Consider the following 19,409-nt stretch of genomic DNA (forward strand, 5'->3'; position numbering starts at 1 on the left):
CACTTTTAGCGCCTTTATTTATTTATTTTTTTAACCTTTTTGACCCCTAAAAGACATTAGCAGTCAAAATGTAAAAGACGCAGCGACGTTTGAGGAAAACGTACAATATTTATAACAGGACTGGAAAACGTGTGGAAGTCGCCATCCAAATCAATACTGTTCAACGTACAATTTAACAAAAATCAAAAACCGCTGACAATAAAAACTACGGTACTTGTATAACCAGAAGTAACGCAACATCCTAATGAGAAACGGATAGACTATATCTTTTTGGACTAAAAAAAAAAAAAAAAAAAAAAAAGTGGGAGTAACAGTTGGTGGGGGGCAGACACAGCGTCCTTCCCGACAACATGGAACAATGCAGCGGTACAGATCTGTCCTCCTATCCGACAAGCATCAGTATGATCAGAGCAGAGTAGAGCAGGAGACGAGGCTAGCAGGCCATGCACATCATTTGATCATTCGCATGGCTGGAAGGAACTTCAAAATATGGTAATATACAGTGTGTGTATGTAGCAAAGCTATGTGTGTGTGTGTGTGTATGTAGCAAAGCTATGTGTGTGTGTATGTAGCAAAGCTGTGTGTGTGTGTGTGTGTGTATGTAGCAAAGCTGTGTGTGTGTGTGTATGTAGCAAAGCTGTGTGTGTGTGTGTGTGTGTGTATGTAGCAAAGCTGTGTGTGTGTGTGTGTAGCAAAGCTGTGTGTGTGTGTGTGTGTGTGTGTAGCAAAGCTGTGTGTGTGTGTGTGTGTGTGTGTGTGTGTAGCAAAGCTATGTGTGCATGCAGCAGTGTTGGGTATATGTGGGCTGCGGACAGTGTACATAATATACGTGCTATAAAGCTATGTGTATAATGGGTATGCTGCAGAGAAACGCTAACAATGGGTCCATTACCTCCAAATTCTTCCCTAGTGTATTAAATTAGTGATGGTGACCAAAAAAGAAATGTAAACCAAAAAGGAAGTTTTAATTAGTAACAAATATGTTTTTCCTACTTTCAATATGTCATTGGACAGGTGATATACAGATATGGGACAACCCCTTTAAGTATTACATGGATTCTGCACACACTACATGGATGTACACAGTTCTCCTGAGCGGGTACCATTCCTACTGTAGATAATAAAGGGCAGGAAGAACAGTGCCATTATTACCTACATAAGGAGAGTCGACCATCCTTTTATGTAGGAGACAGCAGAAAAGTCCCAGATCTAATGTTCCAATAACCGCGCCAGCGCCCCCGAGAGGCCGACAGCTCCGGCAAATAACGTACAGCACCAACTGGATTCTGCAGGTAAAACCATGGGACATTATTAATTAAGAGAAAGGTCATGTTCCCCCAAACATTGCAGCATTGCTTTAATCCAGCTAAAATAAATTGTAAGGGTATGTGCACACGTTGCAGATTCTCCTGCGGTGTACAGTACCATTATATTCTATGTAAAATGAAAAACCGCTGGGCACATGCTGCAGATTTTGCTGCGGATTTGAATCCGCAGCATGTCAATTCTTTGTGCGGAATCCGCAGCGTTTTTACACCTCTTCCATTATAGGAATCCGCAGGTGTAAAAATGCAGGTCAAATCCGCACAAAAACTGCAGAAAAAATCCGCAGTAAATCTGCACTAAATCCACAGGTAAAACGCAGGTCATTTTACCTGCAGATTTAGCAAAATCCGTGCGGAAAAATCCGCAGCAGAATCCGCAACGTGTGCACATACCCTTAAGCAACTTTTTAAATAGTTTGGGGAATCTGTAGCAATTTTTTTGCACACAGCTCCCACGCAGACCTATGTGTCTCTTTGACTTCAAACACCCAGGTGGATCCTGCAGTCCTCCACCATTTCTACCTATTTCTTGAAGGTGGAGGAGAGTAAAACGTTGCTGCAGGATCAGGCTGCAATGTTTTGTCTGTCTTCATCTAGATACATACGTCTTCACAGGAGCTGTATACACAAAACGATTGTTTGCAAAACGTTAGATGCATTTAAAACAAGTTATAACCTGCTGATCAGTAGGTTCCCCACAGCTGGGACCCGCACCGACGGGGCGCTTTTATCCCCGATACAAGATGACGTGGCAGGTCGGACACCCAGTCATTCTCTATGGGCCACCGGGAAAAGTGAAGCGCAGTTCTTGGGACCGCCATAGAAAGTGATTGGAGCGCCGGTTGTACATGCGCACGGCCGCTCTATTGTTATAGGGATAAACATTCCCATGGTCTGCCAATCAATGCAAGTCCCAGCAGTCAGACCCCCACCAATCAATGTAATCACCAACCCCTTTAAAATGTATCTACTAAAGTTTTTTTTCTAATTAAAATCATAACGTTTCCAGTTTCCCAGGATTTTCTTGTATCCTTAATTCCATTTTCACGCAAGATTATGGGGACCGCCATCTTGCCTGAGCCGCTACTCTGTTTACAGCATTCAAAGATTTGCTTTACAGCAGCCACATAGATATAAGAAGCTGCTGTGTTGAGTGTAGTGAGCATGCTCTGTGCGCCGAGCAGAGATCGCTGCGCAGGCATCCTCTGTGCCCCCCGCAGAGATCCCTGCGCAGGCATCCTCTGTGCGCCGCGCAGAGATCCCTGCGCAGGCATCCTCTGTGCGCCGCGCAGAGATCCCTGCGCAGGCATGCTCTGTGCGCCGCGCAGAGATCCCTGCGCAGGCATGCTCTGTGCGCCGCGCAGAGATCCCTGCGCAGGCATGCTCTGTGCGCCGCGCAGAGATCCCTGCGCAGGCATGCTCTGTGCGCCGCGCAGAGATCCCTGCGCAGGCATGCTCTGTGCGCCGCGCAGAGATCCCTGCGCAGGCATGCTCTGTGCGCCGCGCAGAGATCCCTGCGCAGGCATGCTCTGTGCGCCGCGCAGAGATCCCTGCGCAGGCATGCTCTGTGCGCCGCGCAGAGATCCCTGCGCAGGCATGCTCTGTGCGCCGCGCAGAGATCCCTGCGCAGGCATGCTCTGTGCGCCGCGCAGAGATCCCTGCGCAGGCATGCTCTGTGCGCCGCGCAGAGTGCGCCGCGCAGAGATCGCTGGGCAGGGAGCGCAAGTATTCACGGACAGACAGAAATGGGAATATACTGTCGTGACAAAAACATGTCAGTTTAATGGTCTCTAAGTCCAGGCCCTCAGGAGCTGCTCCATAGCATCTCGCCAGGGACTTAGCACTGGCTATGAGTAACTGGGCACAACACCGCCATGACACGTGGTCAGCGACCAAACCAGCAGAAGGACACAAAAACTGGGAGAAGAAGAGATCCTGGGGAGCTGTAAGAGAGAAGGCTGTTGTGTCTCCTGATAACCTGGCACCTTAGCCACCTCCAGGACGCCATATTCAGGACATTTTACCACTTTAGGGAATTACCCCTTGTAGGATTAAAAAAATAAATAGAAATTGTGCCTGGTGAAGAGAACAGTATAGACTGGAAAACTAGAAGAAGCAAATGTTCTCGGTAAGTAGGAATCTGCGGAGGATTAATGTTCGGCTCCGGCTTCTCCATTACACTGCGGAGTCTGCTGAAACGTTGCGGCGTGTCCCTGGGCAGAAAATAAATATGGCTCCTTCCCAACGCCCTTGGTCAGGTCTGGATTATTGGGGTGATGTCGCTGTATATGTTTAACCACCTGGAACTTTTGCTTGGCCCGGTACGAGCAATACTGGCAGAAGAAGGGCTGCTGGTTTGTGTGGGTGAGGTGGTGATGGCGGAGGCCGGCGGGCCAGCGGAAGCTTCGTTGGCACATGTTGCAGACGTACGGTTTTTCTTCGCTGTGTTTTTTCAGATGGGTTTTGAGAAGGAAGCGGGTCTTAAATGCTTTTCCGCACTGTTCGCAGATGAAGGAGCGCACGTCTCGGTGGCGGGTTTCCCGGTGGACGCGGAGGGCATCTGCTCTGTTGGTGCAATAGTCGCATTCCTCGCACTGGTATGGCTTCAGGCCTGGAAATACAGAAGCACAAGACACTCACAGAAACCTGACATGTACCGTCTGTGTCACAAAGACGTCACAATTAGAAGTCTGCGAGCGGCGGGGGTCCGACTGCTGCCCGCCTTTAGAGTTCCGGGCTTCCAACTCTCAGATCCTCACCATAAAATCTTCAGACCAGTCTACAGAAGTTGCTATTTTTTTCCCTAGTTTTTCATTCCTTTATATTTTATATCTTTTTATGTCCAAAAAACCCCCCAGAAATTGGTTGGATTATGTTTTTTCGGCATACAGCTCCTCTGATGACCCATGGGTTTCTATGGTTGCAGACTAAAAACCAACTCCGTATAGTCTGATCCTGCTGGCAAGTCAACGTCCGTACTCTGCCCCTGCGGACACAATGACTAGCTCAGGCTGGCACATGGCAACTAGATTGCAGGGTCAGACTACACGACGCATGTCTGTAGTCTGTTACCATGGAAATGCATTGCGCTTCACAAGAGCTATAGCCACAATACATGACTTACCTTACTATTATACCATGGCTGTAACTAACAGTGTAGTTCCACCCCAGCCATTTTGGTATTATTGAAGCCATCAGAGGAAGAATTGCTGTTTTCTTAGATGCAGTAAACAAAGTACTCAAGGGGTTAAATTAACCAAAATGGCATTGCCCAATGGTACCGGCGTAGATCCGGTGTTACCTGTGTGCTTGGTCATGTGATATTTCAGCTGGTTCACCCACTTGCACTTGTAGCCACATTCTGGGCACAGGTAGTTTTTCTCGTCCTTGTGGATGCGCATGTGGTACTACAAGAACAAGGAGAGATTGTGAAATTATTCATGGTCAGACGGCTTAGCATCCATTGTTCATTGGGTCGTCCAGGTTTTCCCGCCAATGATCTCTCCCCTTTGGACACTATGGGCTATCACTAAGACATATAACATACAGAGGGGGGTCTAAAGGGACAGGTTCTCTGATTTTGGACGACTGACAGCCCCCATCACTTCTACCACAGGAAACTTACTTTAAGACGTGAAGGGTCTGCGCAGGCGTATGTGCAGAGGTGACACTTGTAGGGTTTTTCACCGGTGTGGATTCGGCTGTGCCAGGTGATCTTCTGCTTATTCCGGGTGCTGTAGTCACAGTCTGCGCACTTGTAAACCCGAGTGGCCCCGTGGCTCTTCACGTGATGGTCATAGACTAGTTGATGACGACAGGAGAAGGAGCAGAAAGGACATCGCAGGGGGCCCTCGTCCGCCTCTCCGTCCGGCAGCCCGGTGCTTTCATGTTCTTCCGCATAGTGATTGATAAGCTGCTGTCTGTCTTTGGCGGCATACTGGCACTGTTGGCAGTGGTGAGAAAAATGAGTTTTCCGATGTTCTTCAATGTCCTCCCTGCAAGAGAACGATTCCTTGCAAACTGTGCATTCCAGCTGGAGGTGCTGCTTCTGCAGGTGGCATCGGAGGGTGGCCTGGCTGTGGCAGGAGAACTGGCATTGTGAGCATTCATGAGAGGCTTTTTCATGGTGCTTCCTCAGACTGTGCTGCTTTAATGCAGCCTCGGAGCTAAAAGTTGCCTGGCAAACGGAGCAGGGGTAGACGGCATCACCGCTGTGGCAGCTGGCCATGTGCCGGGCGACGTCATTCTGACTGTAGCCGCTATAGTCACAGAGTTTGCAGAAGTGAGTGGGCATCTTCTCGTGAACCCTCCTTTGGTGAAGCCTCAATTTAGAGTTTGTTCCAAAGGTCCTGCTGCAAGATCCACAGGATATCCGACCGACGCCAGTGTGCAGAGACTCGTGAGCTTCGAGCCGGTAACGCCTGGCAGTGCCGAAATCGCAATATCGACAGCGGTGTGGTTTGATACCTTCGTGGCGAATCCGCACGTGCTGCTTCATGCAACGCGGCTGTTTGCAGGTGAAGTCGCACTGCTTGCACTGCAGCTGTAGCCTGTTCTGAGAGTATTTCTGGTGCAACTCTCGATGACGTTTCAACGCCCCGGGAGACATGCATCGAAAAGAGCACAAGGAGCACTGGAGCTCGCTGGGTTTTAAACAACCTTTCTTCTTGTGGGTTTTCAGGGCTCGTTCCTGGGTGCAAGTAAAGACACAGGAAGGGCAAGAAAGCCGACGGGCGCCGGTTGAGTCATACGAGCCTTTGCTAACCCCCATCCCGTCAACCTCTTGCTCTGGATTTTGGTGGTGTTCATCCAAAGGGCTCTCAGGAACACGTTCCATTTGTTGGGTGTGGTCTAGTTGTTTGTGCAGTTTTATGGTGGCCTCAGACTGTAATCCTGCCGGACTAGGAGCCCTCCGTAACTCCCGGCAGTTCTGGCTGACGTGGCAAATTATGGTACATTCTCTGGAGCAGGAGTAGGAACAAAATAAGCAGTGAAACTTTCCCCCTTCGATTCGGTACTTCTCATTAACAATCGCAGAGTTCGGGAGGGTATCTGATGAAGATACTGCTGCACTCGTTTCTTCGTCATCTAAGGACCTTTCTGGAGTTTTGTGCTTTATTGGATTTTGGAATAAACTTGGACAGGGGGACAAATGTTCATCAGCTTCTAATGATTCCTTACATGAGTCTAAGCCTACCGGACCATCTGCTAAATCCCTATCCTCTTGCTGGCCTACTCCCTCCACCGACATGGCCGTCCTAAGACAAGCTCTCTTCTTCCTAAGCTTCACGGGGCACTTCTTAAGGACATGAGTATTGAGTCCCCTCTGCTGTTTAAAGCTGGCGCCGCACTCCTGACACACTAACGAGGACTTTCGAGGGTGGCATCCGTTCTTGGCATGTTGGACGATGCTTCCTTTCTTTTTTGTGATGTAGGAACACTTCTCACATTTGTACACTTGGGCGTTGGACTGGACCACCAGCATTTGGACCCTTCCTTCCAAAATGAGCGTCTCTGCTTGCTCCTTGTCTTGCTTTCTCAATGCTTTTAAGATGGATTCCGGCTTACCGCTTTCATCGTCCGCTTCATCCAGAGGGACAGAGGTGGCTTCGACTTCTTGGATGGCGCCTTCATGAAGTTGGCTGGACTGGCATACTATGGTCAGCTGGACGCCACCCTTGACCACATCTGCCCAGGACTCCTGCACTTCTACAGGGAGGTCTCCAGGCTGTAGCTCCAGATCAGTGTTCACATGGAGGGGCAGCTCGTCACCTTTCTCGCTCACTTCACAGAGGATTGCTTCTTGGTTGTACTGCACAGTTACGCAGACCCCATTTTCATCCTTCTCCGTATCGTCCGTGTGTGGATCTGCTTCTTCCTCATAGTCTTGGCCACAGTTTGCATGGTCCTCCCCAGTCATGGACTCGGAGAAGCAAAGAATTTCATCACTGGTAGGGAGAGGATCTTCACAAGCAGAAGACTCTTTGGCCAAAAGTTCACTGGACTCTGAAAGTTCAAGTCTTACCGGAAAGTCCTCAATTTCAATACTGCACGTTTCAACTGGTTCCAGGGTAATGGCAGCCAGTAAAGACTCATCTGCCACTGAAATACTGGTATCTCCGGGGGGTTCCTGAAGACCATCCACCTGCATGCATTCAGAGGACTCATCATTCACCGTCTCGGCAGGGTTACTGCTCGGAGCCTGTTTTCCAGCAGAGGATACATGTTTGCTAGTGGCTGGGACCTCAATTTTGTAAGGAAATAGCAGATCCACACTGCTGTTCTCCTGTTGCTTGCTGGCATACCGCTCCAGCCAGTCCTGATCCCCGGGGACATATCCGTGGGACTTGCGCTTGTGGAAGAAGAGACTGGTATTACTAAAAGTACGGAAGGAGCAGAGGGCACAGCGAAACTCCCGATGCTTGGTGTGTTTGCCGTTTTCATGGATGCGCAGGGTCTGCTTGCACTTGGTTTGATAGTTGCAGTGCTGACATTGGTACATGGTGATCTGGGAGGATTGAGAATGTTTCCCCTGCATGTGTTTGTAAAGCTCGGCCTTACGCTTGCACCCGAATCCACAGATTTCACAGATAAGAGTCTTCCCCTGATGCCGGAGCTTATGGCTACTGAGCTGGTCTGCCCGATGACAGCGGTAGGAGCACTGGTTACAATGGTACCTGTCGGAATAAGGACCAAACACTGGACATTACAAATCTGGATTAAAAAAGTGCTTTTAAATCATTAATTTACTTTCATGTTGCCATATTCTGAGAATAGAGAGTGCAGCTCTGGAATATAATACAGGATGTAACTCAGGATCAGTAATGTAATATATGTACACAGTGACTGCACCAGCAGAATAGTGAGTGCAGCTCTGGGGTATAATACAGGATGTAACTCAGGATCAGTAATGTAATGTATGTACACAGTGACTGCACCAGCAGAATAGTGAGTGCAGTTCTGGGGTATAATACAGGATGTAACTCAGGATCCGTAATGTAATGTATGTACACAGTGACTGCACCAGCAGAATAGTGAGTGCAGCTCTGGGGTATAATACAGGATGTAACTCAGGATCCGTAATGTATGTACACAGTGACTGCACCAGCAGAATAGTGAGTGCAGCTCTGGGGTATAATACAGGAGGTAACTCAGGACCAGTAATGTAATGTATGTACACAGTGACTCCACCAGCAGAATAGTGAGCGCAGCTCTGGAGTATAATACAGGATGCAACTCAGGATCAGTAATGTACACAGTGACTGCACCAGCAGAAGTGTGAGTGCAGCTCTGGAGTATAATACAGCATGTTACTCAGTATGTGAGGTCTTGTGCAGCGCTCACCTGAGGTCCCCGCTGTGTTTGCGCATGTGCACGTTCAGGTAATGCTTCCATTTGGTGATGTACCCACATTCTGTGCACATGTAGTTCTTATCCGTGGAGTGGGTCAGCATGTGCTTAGAAAGGTAACTGATGTCTCGGCACATGAAATCACACTGGCTGCACTTATGAGGCTTTTCACCTGAGAATGGGGAGAAAATGAGAAGCTGTCATGTGGCCATTGTTTCTTTAAGTTTTCATCGGAAAGTTAATAAGAAATCAAGGATAGGTGGAAAAAGAGCGCGACCGCCGGACTAGACTACACAGGGTTTATTTGTAGGATGTAACACTTAGAATACTGTGTACAGTTCTGGTCTCCGGTGTATAAGAAAGACATAGCTGAACTGGAGCGGGTGCAGAGAAGAGCGACCAAGGTTATTAGGGAACTAGGGGGTCTGCAATACCAAGACAGGTTATTACACTTGGGGTTATTTAGTTTGGAGAATCGAAGGCTTAGGGGTGATCTTATTACAATGTATAAATATATGCGGGGACAGTACAAAGACCTTTCTAATGATGTTTTTACTCTTAGACCTGTGACGGGGACAAGGGGGCATCCTCTACGTCTGGAGGAAAGAAGGTTTAAGCATACTCACAGATGCGGATTCTTTACTGTAAGAGCAGTGAGACTATGGAACTCTCTGCCATATGATGTTGTAATGAGTGATTCCCTACTAAAATTTAAGAAGGGACTGGATGCCTTTCTTGAAAAGTAAAATATTACAGGTTATAGTCACTAGTTTCCTTAATATTGCGTTGATCCAGGGAGCTAGTCTGATTGCCGTATGTGGAGTCGGGAAGGAATTTTTTTTTCCCCAATGTGAAGCTTACTGTTTGCCACATGGGTTTTTTTTTGCCTTCCTCTGGATCAACATGTTAGGGCAGGTTAGGATAGGATATGGGTTGAACTAGATGGACTTAAAGTCTCCCTTCAACCTTAATAACTATGTTACTATGTAACCAAGGACACACATAGGACCGCACGGGAGCTGAATACACAAAACAATGAGCTTTTTTAATATTTAAGACTATTTTCAAAGTTTCTTATCTTATTTTCCTTTTAGATGCATCAGAAAAAGGAGATGAGGATCTAATTTTCAGGACTGTGGTCAGTCGTCCATCACTGCCGACAGGTGACTTACATCCCTTGCACCGATTATTTGGCGCTAGCACGTAATTGCGGCTACAGATGTGGCAAATGGACTCAGGTCGATTCACTCATCTCCTGACGTTTCCCTTTAGGTTAAAATAAATGCAGCTCTTGGCCTGTAACGGTGCTCAGAGTGGGGGTCTCGCTGGAGTCCGGAGCGTTACAGCTTCAGAGGCTGAAGTAGGGAAACCCTCTCTATCGACAGCTACCATGGAGGTAAAGGGCCGACCCATTAAATGGAATCTGTCACCCCTTTTTTTCGACTATGAGCTGCCGGCACCGACATCAGGGGCTTATCTACAGCATTCTGTAATGCTGTAGATAAGCCCCCGATGTAACCTGAACGATAAGAAAAAAAACAGGATTTTTTGGGTTGCTTACCGTAAAATCTGTTTCTCGGAGCCTTCATTGGGGGACACAGAGACCATGGGTGTATGCTGCTGCCACTAGGAGGCTGACACTATGCACAAAAAAAGGTTAGCCCCTCCTCCGCCGTATACACCCCACTGACCGGCAGGAAGTTCCTCAGTTAGTGAGAAAGCAGTAGGAGAAGTAACAGAATAGATTGAGAACAGAACAAACAACTCAACTGTAACAAACCGACAAACATAAGAACAGGAGTTGTAGAACATGGGAGGGTGCTGTGTCCCCCAATGAAGGCTCCGAGAAACAGATTTTACGGTAAGCAACCCAAAAAATCCTGTTTTCTCGTTCGCCTTATTGGCGGACACAGAGACCATGGGACGTCCCAAAGCAGTCCCTGGGGTGGGAAACAAACTTCCATCAGGCCAGTGGACTCGCCACCGCAGCCTGCAGAATCCTTCTACCTAGGCTGGCGTCCGCCGAAGCGTAGGTGTGGACCCTGTAGAATTTCACAAAGGTGTGATCCGATGACCACGTTGCAGCCTTGCAAAGCTGCAGCGCGGAAGCTCTGTGGCGCACCGCCCAGGAGGCACCCACCGCTCGGGTAGAGTGCGCTCTGACCCCTGGAGGGGCCACTCGATGCTTGACCCGGTATGCCTCCAAAATTGCCGATCTGATCCAGCGCGCAATAGTGGCCTTTGAGGCTGGGTGACCTTTCCTCGCCCCGTCAGGAATGATGAACAGAGAGTCTGACTTCCGCAAGGAAGTCGTCCGGGCTAGATAGACTCTCAATGCCCTGACTAGGTCCAGCTTGTTCAAGGACCGCTCCCGAGGGTGAGCTGGGCTCGGGCAGAAGGATGGCAGAACAATGTCCTCATTGAGGTGAAACGAAGATACCACCTTCGGAAGAAAAGAGGGCGGAGGCCACAGAACTATCTTGTCCTGATGAAGGACCAAAAAAGGAGAGCGGCAAGAAAGTGCTGCTAATTCCGACACGCGCCGGATGGAGGTAATGGCCACCAGAAAGGCCACTTTCCAAGAAAGGAGGGAAAGGGAAACGTCCCTGAGAGGTTCAAAAAGGAGGACCCTGCAGAACCTGAAGAACCAAATTAAGATCCCAAGGATCCACGGGCGCTCGGTACGGAGGAACCGTGTGAGCCACACCCTGGAGGAAGGTTTTGACCTGGGGCCGGGAGGCCAGCGTTTTCTGAAATAAAATGGACAGTGCCGAAACTTGACCCTTCAAGGAACTGAGAGCAAGCCCCGCATCCAGCCCTGCCTGCAGAAACGCCAGAATAGAAGGGAGCGAAAAAACCAAGGGCGCGATGTCATTGGTCTCACACCAGGAGAAATAGGCTTTCCAAGTACGGTAATAGATCTTCGAAGAAGAAGGCTTTCTGGCGCGGATCATGGTATGAATCACCCGATCAGAGAATCCTGCCCGTCTCAAAACCTCGGTCTCAACAGCCACGCCGTTAAATTGAGCGACCGAGAATTGGGGTGGCAAATCGGGCCTTGAGACAGCAGATCTGCCCTGTCGGGAAGCTTCCAGGGGGCGTCCGCGAGAAGGTTGACAATGTCCGCGAACCAAGACCTTCTGGGCCAATTCGGGGCGATGAGGATGACTGGAATCCCCTCTGCTTTGATTTTCTTCAACAACTTGGGAAGAAGAGGCAGATGAGGGAACAGGTAGGGGAGCTCGAACTGTGACCAAGGGACGGCCAGAGCGTCGGCGCCCACTGCCAGAGGGTCCCGAGACCTGGACACGAATTGTGGGACTTTCCTGTTGAGGCGAGATGCCATGAGGTCTACATCCGGAGTTCCCCACCGACAGCAGAGCAGATGAAACACCTCCGGATGTAGGGACCATTCCCCTGCCGCGAGACCCTCGCGGCTGAGGAAATCGGCGGCCCAGTTGTCCACGCGGAATGTGAACCGCGGAAAACGTTGGAACAAAGGTCTCTGCCCATTGAAGAATTCTGGACACTTCCGCCAGAGCTGAGACACTCCGTGTCCCCCCTTGGCGGTTGATATACGCCACCGCTGTGGCATTGTCTGTCTGAATCCTGACAGGCAGGCCCTTGAGGCGCCTTTCCCAGTGGACGAGAGCTAGATGGATCGCTCGTATCTCTAGGACATTGATCTGCAGAGCTGATTCCTGAGTCGACCATCGACCCTGAACAGTGTGATTGCGGAACACTGCACCCCAGCCGATGAGGCTGGCGTCCGTAGTGACAATCTGCCAGTGAACGGGAAGAAAAGACCGCCCCAAGAGAATGAGGGGAGACGTCAACCACCAGTTGAGAGACCGCTTGATCCGGCATGAAAGGCGAACCGGACGATCCAGAGACAGAGCCGACCTGTTCCACCTGGACAAAATGGCCTGCTGGAGTGGCCTGGCGTGAAATTGGGCAAAGGGAACTGCCTCTATCGCCGCCACCATCTTCCCCAGGACCCTCATGGCTGTCCTGAGGGATGGAAATCGTGTGATCTGTAATGATCGCACGCCCTGCTGCAGGGAAAGGATCTTGTCTTGTGGGAGAAATACCCTTGACCGACGAGTGTCGAACAGAAGGCCCAGAAACACAAGGCGTTGAGTAGGGACCAGACAGGACTTTTTCCGGTTGACGATCCACCCAAAACTGGACAGGGTGTCTAGAACGATCGCCACACTTAGGCGGGCCTGTTGAAAGGAGGGAGCCTTGATCAGGATATCGTCGAGGTACGGAAAAAGAACGAGACCTCTGATCCTCAACAAGGCCATCAACGCCGCCATAATCTTCGTGAAGACTCTGGGAGCGGTGGCGAGCCCGAAAGGAAGCGCGACGAACTGGTAATGTTCGTGGTGAATCGCAAACCGCAGGAACTTCTGATGTCCGGGAAATATGGGCACATGTAGATAGGCATCTTGGATGTCTATGGAACCCATGAATTCCTGCTCCTCCATGGAAGCAATTACCGAGCGTACAGACTCCATCCGGAAGTGGCGAAGGCGAACTCTCTTGTTGAGTAACTTGAGATCCAAAATGGGCCGAACTGCCCCGTCCTTTTTCGGCACCACAAACAGGTTTGAATAAAACCCTGTGAAGCGTTCCGATTCGGGAACGGGCACAATCACCCCGGAACTGAGAAGAGAGGCGATGGCCGAACCGAACCCCGGGACCAAGGCCGGATCCCTCGGCGGACGGGATTGGAAGAAGCGATCCCGTGGAAGAGAAATGAACTCTATTTTGTATCCTGTTGATACAACCTCTCTGACCCAAGCGTCCTCTACTGAGGCGAGCCAGACGTCGCTGAAGAAAAGAAGTCGACCTCCCAATTGGAAGGGACCCACGGGAGACCGATGGTAGTCATGCGGATGTAGACCGTCCAGATCTAGATCTGGACGGTCTTCCCTGGGAAGAGTGGGACCGCCAGGACGGAGTGGGCCTGAAGGAAACCTTCTTTCTTTCCTGACGTGCCTGTGGCCTTTGCTGGTTGGAAGGGTTTTCCGCCGTATTGAAACGGCGGAAAGTCCGAAAGGGACGAAACTGACGCCTTGGAGGAGGTCTGCGAGGCTTGGAGGGGAGAAGAGAACTCGTACCTCCGGTAGCGTCCTTAATAATCTGATCCAATTGTGATCCGAAGAGACGCACTCCCTGAAAAGGCAGATTGGTCAGAGACTTTTTAGAGGACAAGTCCGCCTGCCAGGCCTTGAGCCAAATTGTATGTCGGATTGCCACGATGTTACTTGACGCCTGAACTGCGCAAGATGCGGCATCCAAGGAGGCAGAAAGCAGATAATCCCCCGCATGGGAAATCTGATTGGCGAGATCGGCCAAATGCTCTGGTCGTGCCTTATCCAGAATGCCCTGCCGAAGGTCGTCTGCCCAAGTGGATATGGCCTTTGCAGCCCAAGAAGAAGCAAAGACTGGACATACCGCTGCTGATGCCGCTTCGAAGGCAGATTTTGCTAGAGATTCTATGATCCTATCATTAGAATCTTTTAGAGACGCCACACCTGACAGCGGAAGGACCGTATTATTAGAAAGTCTGGACACGGGAGGGTCCACCGAGGGAGAAGCGGCCCAGTTGTCCGTGAGCTCTTTAGCAAACGGGTACAGCACGCCGAGACGCTTTCCTCTTTGAAAGCGTCTGGTCGGATCTTCTCTCTCCTTTGTAAAAATCTTTCCAAACTCAGAATGGAAGGGAAACACCCTGGATGGTGTTTCCGCCCGTCTGAACGAAACCTCCTGATCTGAGGATTTCGCAGGGGCATCAGCGATGTCGAAGGTATGGTGAATCGCAGCAATGAGGTTTTGCACCGTAACCTTCATGTTCGCATCCTGGTCCGAATCCAGCTCTAAGACCCCTTCCGATTCCGAAAGCGCTTCGCCTGACTCGGGAGAGGAGGCCCGAGAGGGAGACTGCTGGGGACTATGGGGTGAGGTAGGACGAGGGGAGGACTCCGCCTGGAGGTCCTGCCTGGGCCTCTTGCGACTGCCGCTGGCTGGCTCAGATGGGACGTCCTGAGACGTGCTGGGTCCCGCCGAAGCTCCCAAGGGCAACTTGTCCAGAACGGCTACTAGGGACTGAGACACCTTGGTGAGGTCTGCCACTGACTGTGATAGAGAGGAGGCCCAGCCCGGCATGGGGGGCTCACTCACCACTGGGGCTATGGATGGCTCCTGAGCGGCGTCGGGCTGGATTGGATTGCTACAGTCCAGGCAGAGGGGAGTGGACTGACCTGAGGGAAGTTTGCAATTGCAAGAAGAGCACGCAAAGTACTTGACTAAGGTGCCAGAGGAGGCAGGGGGACGAGCGCGGTCAGACTTAGAATTAGACATACTGACGGACAGTCACTGAAGCCTTGCTGGAAGGTTGGGGGACAGGAGGCAGAGGAGGGTGTCAGTTTGCAGTATGCAGAGCTACTCACGGTCCGGTGTCCTATCGCAGCTTCCAATAAATGGAGATGCACGGTTCGTCCGGCTTGCAGGGGCACGGCTGAGGGAACAGCGTCCGGCTGACAGGCTGCGAGGGGGGGGGGGGGGGGGAAGAGCTGTCCGATAACCAGCCAGGGCCTAAATAGCTGCAGCGGCCGCCTGGAGGCGTCGCAGCACTGTCACAGCGACCGCTGCCGAAGAATCCATGGAGTGGCCTGGCGTGGAACCTGCAGGGGAGAATGGGACTCAGGTCTCATACTTACCCTCCTGATCCGTTTCATCCAGCATACTGTTTCAAGGAGAGTATCCTGCGCCTCAACCGACCGACCGGCTCTGGTAGGCGAGTGGGTGGGAGACGGGGAGCGAGGACCATCTGGAACGCCACATCCATGTTAGGGGTCTTGGTCCTGCTGTAGACTTATGAGGATACGGGGTGGCAGTACACGCCGTACTCATAGTCTCTTTGTGGGACTACAGATGTGACTATTCACACTGTATCCCTCCGGAAAAACCTGAAAAGCAACGACGCACATCGAGGTAGATATGGGTCTAATCAAAGACCTGTGTCCACCTCCTACTGACACTAAGCTAAACTGAGGAACTTCCTGCCGGTCGGTGGGGTGTATACGGCGGAGGAGGGGCTAACCTTTTTTTGTGCATAGTGTCAGCCTCCTAGTGGCAGCAGCATACACCCATGGTCTCTGTGTCCCCCAATAAGGCGAAAGAGAAAAGAGTTAGATTATACTCACCCCGGCGTCTGGTCTGGTCCGATGTGTGTCACCGTCCCGTCCGGCGCCTCCCATCTTCATACAATGCCATCCTCTTCTTTCCTTCCTGTCATGGCTCTGGCGCAGGCGCACTGCTCTGCCCTGTTGAGGGCAGAGCAGATTACTACAGTGCGCCGGACCTCTCCCGGCACCTGCGCACTGCTCTGCTCTCAACAGGGCAGAGCAGTGCACCTGCGCAGGAGCCACGCTAGGAAGGAAAGAGGACGGCATTGTATGAAGATGGGAGGCGCTGGACCGGACAGAGACACCCATCGGACCAGATGCCGGGGTGAGTATAATCTAACTCTTTTTTCTTATCTTTCAGGTTACACAGGGGGCTTATCTACAGCATTACAGAATGCATTACAGAATGCTGTAGCTAAGCCCCTGATGTCGGTGCCGGCAGCCCATAGGCGAAAAAAAAGGGGTGACAGATTCCCTTTAATGAGCACTGAAATGTGCTCAATCAGCCAAAGCAGAGACAACCATCCATAAAAGAAGTTTCTGATCTTTTTCAGCTTGTTGGCACACAGTACAGTTCTGGATGGGTGAATTTTAGGCCGCACATTTAGGGAAGAAAAAAAATTAAACTGCACTGACTATAGGAAATAATCAACTGGTCCTTCTGATGACATGCAAAAAATATGCATAAAATAACCCCCTAAAAGAGACCACCATGCATCGACTATCGTTGTAGCACTAACCATTACCTCATTAGAACACCACGGGCCTGATCCAGTTACAGGAAATGCCTGAGACTTTGCCCATCCTTAGTATAGATCATCAATATTGGATCAGTGAGGGTCCCACACCCATCACCCTCCGATCTGTTGATAGGAGGTCCGGCAGCCATGGAACCAAACATCGCAGCTCCATACACAGGGTAGTGACAATTCTCAGGTATTGCAGCTCAGCTCCCATTTACATCAATAGGAGCCACTACAGCGTATGGAGCCATGGTGTTCCGGCTCTGTTAATCCAGCAGCTTTTGGACCGGTTAATAGACGACCTGTTGGAGCGCGGACTGCCACCAATCAGATATTGATGATTTATCCCATCATCAGTATCGCAGTTCTGGACTAGTCCTACAATCATGAGACAAAAGTAATTACAAAATATCAGAAGACTACACATCATAAAAGGATATTTCCTGTACCTGTGTGTAGCAGCATGTGTCGCATCAGAACCCTCTTGTGTGCCGTGGCAAAGTCACAGTCTCCGCAGTGATGGATCTTCTCATTGGCGTGCATTTTCCCCACGTGGTCGGCATATTCCACCGGATTAAAGCTCTTGTAAGGGCAGAAGCGGCATGTCAGCTCCTCTTTTCCCGGATGGCCGCACTTCTTGTGCTTGCGGAAGACATGTTTGTTGGAGCACACAAAGTCACAGTCCCGGCAGTGGAAAGCGTAGTGGTTCTTCCGATGGACTTCCATTTCTTCGCGACTCTTGAAGAGCAGGGAGCAGGCGTGGTAGCGACACTCTATGGCCTGTATGCCGTGAGACTCCTTTACATGTCGGAGGAAGTCTTTACGATCAGACAAGGCTTGGTCACAACCTTGCTGAAGGCATCTCATCTTCTGCTCCGTTTTGTGTCCTTTCATGTGATCCTTCAGAGCCTGACTCAGTTTGAAGGTTTCTTGGCACACTGGGCAGGAGTAGGTGTCAGAGTAAAAGTTGGACACCCCTTCGTGAATGCTCGCCATGTGCCGGTTGAGGGCATTCTTCTCCACGGCGCTGTAGTCACACAGGGGGCAGCTGTGGACTTTGTCACCGGCCTCCCTCATCATATGGATCTTCAGCTTATTGCGGCTGGTGAAGAACTTTCGGCAGTTCGGGCACTGGAGGTTCGGGTCGGGGAAGTGAAGATGGAGGTGGTCGGCTAAGTGGGTCCTTTTCTTAAAGCATCGCTTGCACTCCGGGCACATGTGGGTTTTATACAGGTGCTCCTTTCCGTTCTCTATACCTCCTACATTCAGGGAGACAGAAAAATGCCTTGTCAATTCTATATGAGTATATTCGACTTCTGCTACAGGTGGTCTCAATCATAACTGGGAAAATTGCAAAGTGCTTGTAGAAAACAAGAACTACAATTTATTTCTTGGTTCAAGAAGGGATTTTAAAATTCTGTAGTTTATTGTTCGATGACTATGTTACCGGCCACCTCTGCAAACTATCAGAAGTGGACTATTTCCTAGCCAAGGAGTATGCTCTTGCAAGCTTTTATTTTTACTACGAAGCTTGTAAGCGCTGCTCTGAAGCTGTCCAGATCACTGGATACGACAGGCTTCAAAACCCCTGCGCTCCTCCGAGACTAAGCTTCCTTGCAGCAGAGGAGGTGAAGTTTGTGCCAGTAGTTCAGCTGTGCCACTGGTCTGAACTGACACAAATCAGGAGCACTGTGTACCCTGGAGATCTAGAAGCTGAGAGGCGGGGGAACGGTGCACTCCTGAGCACAGGACGTGGGAAAAAAAAAAAGCCATTATCTTTCCCCAAAACATGCAGCTTCCACACCTCCATTGCTCGTCACATTGTGTCAGAGCTGTTTCCTAATGTAGTCTCTAGAAGTAATCAAGAAGGTTTTCATTTACTGACAGCAAGCAGAAATCTTAGGGAAAAAAAAGTTTCACAATTCAGTGAAGAATCAGCTTTATTTAGGCTATGTGCACACATCACGGAATTCCCGCGGAAGTTACCGCGGGAATTCCATTCCGCGGGAAAAATCGCATTTTAAATCCCCGCGATTTTCCAGTGGAAAAACTAGTGATTTGCAAGCGTAATTAGCTTGCAGAATGCTAGCGTTTTCCAAGCAATCTGTAGCATCGCTTGGAAAACTGATTGACAGGTTGGTCACACTCGTCATACATAGTGTTTGACGAGTGTGACCAACTTTTTACTATTGAGGCCGCCTACGTGGCATCAGTAGTAAAAAGAAGATCTAATGTTAAAAATAGCAAAAAAAAAATAAAACATGTTTTTCTCACCTTCTGGCGTCCTGCGCAGCATCCCAGATCATCACGATGCTCTCGGCAAGTCCCGTTCCCAGCGATGCCTTGCGACAATGACCTTTGATGACGTTGCGGTCTTGTGAGACTGCAACGTTATCAAAGGTCATTTTTGCAATGCATTACTGGAAACGGGACCTGCCACGTGTATCGCTGAGGCCTGGTAATGCTGCGAGGGATGCTGGAAGGTGAGAAAAACACGATTTTTTTATTTTAATTCTGCTTTTTACAGGGATATGGTACCCAGAGCCCGGAGGAGAATCTCCTCTCCGTTGGACCATGGGTACCATCCGCAAATGTTCTGCTTACTTTTCGCATGGTGGGCATAGCCACATGCGGAAAGTAAGCAGAACAATGCAATCTTGTGTGCGGGATCGCCGCGATTAAGCAAAATTCGGCTAGTTTCACATTAGCGTTTACGGCCGCAGCGTCGGGCTGCGCACGGCCGCCACTAAGCCCCGCCCGGTAGCTCCGCCTACGGACTCATGACGCTGCATGCG

General features: G+C 50.2%; 1 protein-coding gene across 2 annotated transcripts in view; it reads right to left on the bottom strand.

The window, feature by feature from the left end:
* ZNF142 (zinc finger protein 142) overlaps nucleotides 1-19,409 on the bottom strand; it is a 27,301-nt gene continuing 7,892 nt past the window's right edge. For both annotated transcript variants that reach the window (XM_073545400.1, XM_073545398.1), the window contains exons 5-9: nucleotides 17,064-17,873; nucleotides 8,670-8,847; nucleotides 4,951-8,002; nucleotides 4,627-4,732; nucleotides 1-3,936 (exon numbers count right to left, since the gene is read on the bottom strand). In XM_073545400.1, coding sequence (XP_073401501.1) covers nucleotides 3,476-3,936; nucleotides 4,627-4,732; nucleotides 4,951-8,002; nucleotides 8,670-8,847; nucleotides 17,064-17,873 — 4,607 coding nt within the window. In that variant the 3' untranslated portion in view covers nucleotides 1-3,475. The remainder of the gene's footprint in view (nucleotides 3,937-4,626; nucleotides 4,733-4,950; nucleotides 8,003-8,669; nucleotides 8,848-17,063; nucleotides 17,874-19,409) is intronic.

Source organism: Dendrobates tinctorius, unplaced genomic scaffold, assembly GCF_039654945.1.
Source record: "Dendrobates tinctorius isolate UK_male_01 unplaced genomic scaffold, ASM3965494v1 ptg000143l, whole genome shotgun sequence".
In the NCBI taxonomy this organism is placed as follows: Eukaryota; Metazoa; Chordata; class Amphibia; order Anura; family Dendrobatidae; genus Dendrobates; species Dendrobates tinctorius.